The 8,885-nt window shown below is 38.5% G+C and overlaps 1 protein-coding gene across 5 annotated transcripts in view; it reads right to left on the minus strand.

The window, feature by feature from the left end:
• ppp1r13bb (protein phosphatase 1, regulatory subunit 13Bb) overlaps positions 1 to 3,193 on the minus strand; it is a 58,889-nt gene extending 55,696 nt beyond the window's left edge. For 3 of the 5 annotated variants that reach the window (XM_051655750.1, XM_051655751.1, XM_051655748.1), the window contains exons 1-2: positions 2,677 to 3,193; positions 2,227 to 2,326 (exon numbers count right to left, since the gene is read on the minus strand). In XM_051655750.1, the coding sequence (XP_051511710.1) occupies positions 2,227 to 2,235 (9 nt within the window). In that variant the 5' untranslated portion in view covers positions 2,236 to 2,326; positions 2,677 to 3,193. The remainder of the gene's footprint in view (positions 1 to 2,226; positions 2,327 to 2,676) is intronic. The other 2 variants (XM_051655749.1, XM_051655752.1) reach the window with 2 other exon arrangements.
• Between the last annotated feature and the right edge of the window lie 5,692 nt (positions 3,194 to 8,885).

Below are 8,885 nucleotides of genomic sequence, written 5' to 3' on the forward strand. Positions count from 1 at the left end.
TGGTTCAGTGTTAAAAATGCCAGTGTGAACGCTAAGCGAACCAGGACTAAATGTATCATTTTCTTTTTTGGTCCGGACCAAGAGGACCAAGAGAACCGAACTACAAGTGTGAACACACCCGATACAATCTTGAGAGATCTTGCAATGAGTATGTCAGTGATGTCATCTGTATAACAGTCTAAGCACCCCAACAAACCTCAGCACAAACAGACATGGATTATTCCTTTATGTTAGCTGGACTGAGGAAGGGGCATTGTGCGTGTATTGGTCAAAAGGTTCTTGTGTCACAGCATGGGACTATAACACAAAGTACAACTTTAACCTCATGCTGAACTCAACCACAACCTGTTGTGATTTTTTTTTTTTTTTTTCTGTTTACCTCTCTTTTGGTTGTTTCCATGGCTGTGAGCCAATAGCAGCACAGGCAGCTGAAGATACATTTAAAAAAATGCCAATCTCAACAGAGAAAGAAGGTGCAGGGTCTTCAGCATGCACGTGATGTCCTTTGTTTGAAAAGTGCTTCACATCTAATTTTGCTTTCAATACTATAGGCTATACTTTGAATGAAGAATCTTCCATGTACAATTCACGACTTAAAGAAGAAACCTACAGAGTTTCACTCTGGCAAATCACATGGCAGTTTCACTTTTACAGGAGTAAAAACACAAATCTAAATGGCAGTCTGGTATTTTAATGTATTGATATGCTGCAATCTTCCAGATTCCTTCTAGGCCAGCAAAACAGCATCATATCCAGGTGTATTTAAAGAGCTGGACTAGCAATCAGTGTTTTCTGCCATGACATTCTGTTTGAGATGCTCATTGACAGGACAAATCAGGGAGCATGAAGCAAATATGTGCTTGAGCCTACATTTGGAATAGTACTCGGGTTGCTAAGCACATGCATGTTAGTCTAATCAATGGAATCTGAAATTTCAATTAAAAAAACAGGTGGGGGCTGCTGAAGTCCACCGAAACTTGACAGATTAAAACAAATGGTTTACCTCAATTAGAAACACAAGATTATACTAGATAATCATGGTAGGCAGTGATAACATAACAATTTCTCAGAGGACCCATATTTGTTTATTGACAGTCAGGGTCACAAAATCCAATTTTGTTAATACACTTAAAAGCTTTATGATTTAAGTGTGCTCAACAATGTTAATGTTTACAGACACAAAGCTTCCTTCTGAGTTAATGTGTGATCTCAAAGCAATTTACCAGCTGGGTCTCAGAGGTTATGGCAACTCACTGAGTTACAAGTCTGTGTAAACAGTTAAGATATTCAGAAATGTTTCGTAAACTAAAATCTCACATATCTTTGTGTTGCTTAAAATGGATACAAAGATGTGTATCCTTCACTACTTTTAGTTACTACACATTTAATAAGTAACAATCAATAAGTAAAGTTTATTAACCATCAGTTGCTGTTTTCAGAGTTACAAAACAGCAGATTTACTGTAATCAGCTCCTAAAGAGAATTGAGGGAGGGACATGAAACTCTGTCCATTATGATTTAGCACTACTGAAACTATCAAGGCATTAGGCTCAACTGAAAAAAAAAAAAGAAAAAAAAAATCTCTTAACGAACCACAGAGCTACAATATAAAACTAATGGCTGCCATTAGTGCATGGCAAGCTTTCTCCATCCTCGGGTCAAAAAGAATTCAGAGGATGGGCAAGAGCTTTGTCATACTATAAGGTTCAACCAATTCTGTCAATCTAATGTAAACCCACTGTTGACAGCTACAGACAGAGATATTTTACTTAAAGAGCTAAATGGATACAGCAGAGCATCAGGCACAGATAGTCTTCTTGCATGGAACATATTCCTGTCCACAGCCCATTAGCAGCTTTCTGAAAAATGGTCTTATAGATCTCTGGCAAAGCAGTAAGTGAACATTTGCAGCCCACCACAGTGTCTCTCTTAGCAATTAATAAATCAAACCAAGACTTTCACACTAATGTCATGAAGTGTTATTAAGTGTGATGATGTCTTTTGCAATGAAAAACACTATGACGATGCATCCAGTTTCTTTATGACATAGTGATGAGGGCTCAAACATTTGAACTGCACTGCAATAAGAAGCCCAATCACAGTCATCCCTCACCCTGTAAATCGTAACGACACACTGACAGATCTGTCAATGTAAACAAACTCCCAAAAGGTGTTTTGAGTCATTGCTGATTCGTATATAAAATAAAAAAGACAAGGAATACTCACAGGCATCATTTTTGCTTGTGTCAGAGGAACATCAGGTCTTCAGTCGGATTCTCTTTTTCTTTCACAAGACCCTCAATGTCCGACCCGAGTTCACAGCCCTCTGCATATCAAGAAAACATTACTTGCAGCAACTGTAATGCATGACTGTCCACAACACCCAGTCAACTACAGGCCACAACCCTGTGCTACCACATCTGGCTGCGGCCACAGCTAAAATTGAACGCTTTAACGTGATAAACCACCGTTCATCACATTAATCACTATTAGCTGAGTAAGGAAAATGAAACAGAATCTGGGCTTTAGAAGAAGCTATCCGAACTGGAAAATCAGCTGTGTAGGTAGAAATGGCAGATGTTTGACGTTTCTGTACACCCACTGAGAGCGGAGATTTAAACCGGTTCATTGAAGATTTGTCATTTAAGGACATTTAGTTGCAAGGTTTTCACTCACTCTCTTTCTCTGCCCTACTCGTTTCTCGCACGGGTCTCACCTCTGCTAGCCACTTAGCACGAACAGAACAACACCTCGCTAGCCTGCAAATGTTAACAAAACGAATAAACAACCGTTATTTTATCATTCACATTTTATACTCACGTGTTACGTGTAGATATGTGCCATAATCCTTTAATAAGGAGCATGAGTGATATTCGTATCCTTAAGGGGAGAAAGCAGCCGAGGATCGATTCACTCGCGAGATAGCTAAACTAGTTAGCCTGCTAACTGTAGCCAGGTAAACACTTAAATACGTGAAACGAAATCAGAACGCGCTCAATGCTCTAAAGTCGGTCCGATATATTAATATCTTTCAAAAAAAGGGAAAAGGCAATAGGGGCATACGGGCCGAATCCTGCTGAGGCGAATAACAAGCAGCTCGCGCTGTTGTTTGTTAAATGATGGCACGCGCAGACGTGGAATGACAGGAATGTGGAGTAGTCACTTCTGGATGTCTGTCTGTTTACTCATAGAAATCTCGTAAGTGATGAATCATACCAGTTGAGTATATATGACCAGATTGAGATTGTCACCAAGAAGCTAGAAATGTAATTGTCATTAAGAGTCATTTTTGGACTGACTTTACATGGCAGATGTCCATGTTTATCTATATTCGTAGCATTAGTACATCTTATACTCCAGACGTTCAACTTTTGATCTATTTACAATTTTTAAACTAACAATTTCGGTAGTTTCCAGTTATACATATAGTTGTGAATGTCATTTTAAATGTATACATTTGGCAGCCAAAAGTTTGGAATAATGTACAGATTTTGCAGTTTCGGAAGGAAATTGGTACTTTAAATTCACCAAAGTGGCATTCAGGGGGGGCCTACACAATATTAGGCAGGTCGTTTTCATGTTGTGGCTGATTGGGGTGTATATTTAAAAAAAAAAAAAAAAAAAAAAAAAAAAAACCCCACAGTCCTCACTTTCAACTGCTTTTATTTTCAGCAAACTTAACGTGCAAATATGTGTATGAACAAAAGATTAAACAACGAAGACATAAACTGAACAAGTTTCACAGACATGTGACTAACAGAAATGGAATGTGTCCCTGAACAAAGCTGGGGTCAGTCAGTATCTGGTGTGGCCACCAGCTGCATTAAGTACTGCAGTGCATCTCCTCATCATGGACTGCACCAGATTTGCCAGTTCTTGCCATGAGATGTTACCCCACTCTTCAATCAAGGCACTTCTGGGGGGAAAATGGCCCTAGCCCTCACCCTCCTATCAAACAGGTCCCAGACATGCTCAATGGGATTAAGATCCGGGCTCTTCACTGGCCATGGCAGAACACTGACATTCCTGTCTTGCAGGAAATCACAGAACGAGCAGTATGGCTGGTGACATTGTCATGCTGGAGGGTCATATCAGGATGAGCCTGCAGGAAGGGTACCACATGAGGGAGGAGGATGTCTTCCCTGTAATGCACAGCGTTGAGATTGCCTGCAATGACAACAAGCTCAGTCCGATGATGCTGTGACACACCGCCCCAGACCATGACGGACCCTCCACCGCCAAATCGATCCTGCTCCAGAGTACAGGCCTCGGTGTAACACTCATTCCTTCTACGATAAACGCGAGTCCGACCATCACCCCTGGTGAGACAAAACCACGACTCGTCAGTGAAGAGCATTTTTTGCCAGTCTTGTCCAGCGAAGGTGGGTTTGTGCCCATAGGTGACGTTGTTTCTGGTGAGGTCTGGTAAGGACCTGCCTTATAACAGGCCTACAAGCCCTCAGTCCAGCCTCTCTCAGCCTATTGCAGACAGTCTGAGCACTGATGGAGGGATTGTGCATTCCTGGTGTAACTCGTGTAGTTGTTGTTGCCATCCTGTACCTGTCCCACAGGTGTGATATTTGCAGGTGTTGTTACACGTGGTCTGCCACTGTGAGGACGATCAGCTGTCCTTCCTGTCTCCCTGTAGTGCTGTCTTAGGCGTCTCACAGTATGGACATTGCAATGTATTGCCCTGGCCACATCTGCAGTCCTCATGCCTAAGGTATGTTCACTCAGATGAGCAGTGACCCTGGTCATCTTTCTTTTGGTGTTTTTCAGAGTCAGTAGAAAGGTCTCTTTAGTGTCCTAAGTTTTTATAACTGTGACCTTAATTGCCTACCGTCTGTAAGCTGTTAGTGTCTTAACGACCGTTCCACAGGTGCATGTTCATTAATTGTTAATGGTTCATTGAACAAGCATGGAAAACATTGTTTAAACCCTTTACAATAAAGATCTGTAAAGTTAATTGGATTTTTACAAAATTATCTTGAAAATACAGTGTCCTGAAAAAGGGATGTTTCTTTTTTTGCTGAATTTATATATATATATATATATATATATATATATATATATATATATATATAGTACTGTGCAAAAGTTTTAGGCACTTGGAGAAAATGTTGCATAGTCAGGATGTCTTTAAAAATAATGCCATAAATAGTTTTCATTTATCAATTAATGTCATACAAAGTCCAGTAAACATAAAAAAGCTAAATCAATATTCGGGGTGACCACCTTTGCCTTTAAAACAGCACCAATTCTCCTAGGTACACCTGGACACAGTTTTTCTTGGTTTTTGGTAGATAGGATGTTCTAAGCTTCTTGGAGAATTCGCCACAGTTCTTCTATTCGTCTCAATTGCTTCTGTCTCTATATGTAATCGCAGACTGACTCGATGTTCAGTGGGGGGCTTTGTGGGGGCCTTGCCATCTGTTGCAGGGCTCCCTGTTCTTCTATTCTATTTGCAAAAGAAATGTTTGGGGGTCTAAAATGTATATTTCCTATTGATACACTAAAGCTGAAAATATAAATAACCATCTTAAGACAAATGTTTTTGTGAAGCATCTTATGTGCCAAAGACTTTTGGACAGTACTCTCTCCCTATATATGAGAAATGGGTAAGGTTTCATTTTAAACTTTCATAGAAATGTAAAAAGTGAAATCTGGTGTGCTGGATAGGTTTTTGAAGTTTTAAAACACCCACTACTACATATGAAACATATGAACTACATTTAAAAACCATTGAGACTCTCTCCCTCTCTTCTTATAGATATATATATCTATATAGGTGTGTGTGTTGTATTCAGCATTTTTATAACACAGCATTTCCCAGTCCTTTACCAAATCCTGCAGTACTCCCAACACTGCACATTTTGAATGAATCTTTTAAGGAACTGATAAGTTGAATCATGTGTGTCAGGGAGACTTCCAAAATGTGTCCTATTGGGGGTACTCCAGGACCAGTATTGGGAAGCATGCTATTTCACATAGGAGTTGTGCATTTATATCAATTAATTTATAAAATATGATCAAAAGGGCATTTTGGTGGGAATGCAATGTCAGATCTGTGTCCTCTGAAAGAATTTCAGTTAAATGAAATAACAGCATTTAAATGTGTCCATTATTCAGGAGTTAAGCAATTAAACAAATCATTGGCAAGACTTGTTTAATATTTTATTTCCATAAGTTAACAATGAATCAAACTTGTTTCATGTTTGCTGATGTTAGGAATAATAGATCTGTTAACACTTTACCAATGTATTTTCTGCAAGTCATAGTGAAAGACTACAAGGCAGCGAATTGTCCACTGGGTGATCCAAATCAAGCATTTCATTGTTTCCATAACACAAAATACAGATATCCAGCTGAAGTTCTCATTGGGAAGATTTACAGAGAGGGCATGGGGAATGACATTATCACCCGGTGGTCCAATTAATGAGCTGGCTCTGTGGAAAAAGTAAAGTCAGGTTAGTTCCCAATTTTTTCTTGACACATAAATAAGCATCTGTAATAAAGCCTCATACTACAGCAGTTATTTTAGTCATCATAGTCACTTTAAGCAGTCACTGTCTACAACTGAGTTTTCAATTTGTCAAAAAACAATAAGAACATTTGCATTCTGATTCAGACTTTGCCTGTGGTTTTACAGTTATCACAATATTAACTTTGAACGTTTCCACAGTGTTTCCAGTTTTAAGTTTGAGTAAATTAATCTTGCACTAAATTACAAAAACAGTTTATACTTACTTGACTGCACTGCTTTCTTCTTTCCTGCAAAACAGCAATGCAAGTGTTAAGACTTTTTAACTTGCTAGTACTATTAAGTTCTTCATACCGTATCTCTATGCTTCTGTTATTTTGTAAAATGACCAAATTTGTTGCCTCGTGCATGCAACAACTAAAATTTGTTTCTGAATATGCTGACAAATTATCAGACAAATTACTTCAATATTTGTGTTATTTGCTTAATTTGCTCAATGCAACTTCGATCGATGCATTGCATATTTTTAAACTTTTGTTAATAAATTCAACAGGCTTACACGTCATGAATGTGAGACTAAAAATGATGTCATGAAAACGCGAAGACAGAAACTAATAATAAAATGATATTGTTAATATATTTTACAACTGCCTTTTTGAACATTTTAATTTTATTAATTAATTATAGTTTTAACAGTGGTATTTATAACAAGACCATAGTAAACACATGGAAGCATGGATCTTCTTCACTACTATGGTTAGCTGTAACATGATTTATATAAAACAAACTATGGCATTTTTGTAATTATAAACAGTAGACCTGCACTAAACACATGTAAAACAATAAATACAAAATATAAATATTTATAAGTTGTAACAAAAATGAATTATATTCCCTCACTCCCCTAATGTAGCCTATGACCAATTTAATAGAGCTGAATTAGTGATATGATAACATTTATTATCAATCTATTTCTGCCTAAAGTACAGTCAGTGTTACTAGAGTAAATTCAAGGGTGGTGATATAGAATTCTGTGCCGAATTCAAATGGTTTCCGCTTCTCGTGCCTTGCTTCTCACTGATTCTCACAGAGCTGTGAGATTAAGAGCTTGAACTTTAAGAGCTTTGTGCTCAGGCTGCTCTGTCCATTGAGCCGTAACCATCTACAGAGCCATACAGGTGCATTAGCCGAGGTTGTGCCTCCGCCTGTGTATTTTACGCTGCTAAACCAGATACTTCAGATGTGTGGCTAGACTTCAAAATCAGAGGAACCGCGGTACAAATGCGTACCAACCCGTATAATTGAGAACCAACTGATATACTCCAATTCTAGTTAAACGTTTTAATGCAAAGAGGAACTTGACGATAGATTTGATTATTATGACTAATAAACACCCCCCATTTGTAACCTAACATCCCCCTCTCTACTAATTTGCTCTCAGCGCCCCCTGGCATCCTTTGAACGCCCCAGTTGAGAACCCCTGATGACTATTGAAGAGCTCTTTAACAAACTTGAACTCTCACCTCCATATGAAAGTTTGTAGTACATGAAAGTCATTATTCCTACACCAACCCACATCTCTTGGTATGCCTTGGTGTAGTAAGGGGCCACCTTTGTCCACCAGCCAGCGAATGCACCACCTGCCATCTAGTGATCAGAACATAAAGATGCATGTACTTTTTAACTATAAGGCCTCAAAAATATGTCCATGAAACATCTGTGCAAATAAGGAGCTTGTTTAAAACGTAAAGAGGATTCTATGTTATAAAAAGTGATTTGTAGTTTAGATCAAATATATAATAACACGAAACCAGTAGCACCTTCATGGACATTAACCAAACATTGAGGGATCATTGAATTCTATATCTCTCAACATGAACGTATTTAATTTCGATAGACAGAGTCTTTATGATAGTATGCTACCATAAAGAAACATCTGTATATCACTTGCTGTCAGGATAAGTTAATTTTTTAGTGCGGTCACTAGTCACGTATAGAACAGTTGCTCTTTTCACAGTCTAATAAAGGTATAAAACTTTACCCCCGCTCATACATTGGAAATATTTGCCTCGTTCCACGTGTGCTATTCAGATGTCAAGCTTGCAGAGTTGATAGCCGGTGTTGATTCATTTTAAGGCGCTCAGCGAGGCCATGTCATGAGCCAATAAGCAAAATAAACATTGGTTCAAATGACATCGCATCTCCTTTAATTGGTCAATTATTATTAAAAATGTTACAATTGAAATAATCTGGCATTTACAGTAAAATAAATGTAGCTCACCTCTAGAAAATAAGCGCACTAGAGCACTCGAAGAAGGTCACTCACTGCTCAAATCTTGCTTGGTAGAGGAGACACAGCGGAAGGGCTGCAGCGTTCCGCCTTGTAGTAAAAAGCCCCAGTACC

This window comes from Myxocyprinus asiaticus, chromosome 25 (genome assembly GCF_019703515.2).
Source record: "Myxocyprinus asiaticus isolate MX2 ecotype Aquarium Trade chromosome 25, UBuf_Myxa_2, whole genome shotgun sequence".
Classification (NCBI taxonomy): Eukaryota; Metazoa; Chordata; class Actinopteri; order Cypriniformes; family Catostomidae; genus Myxocyprinus; species Myxocyprinus asiaticus.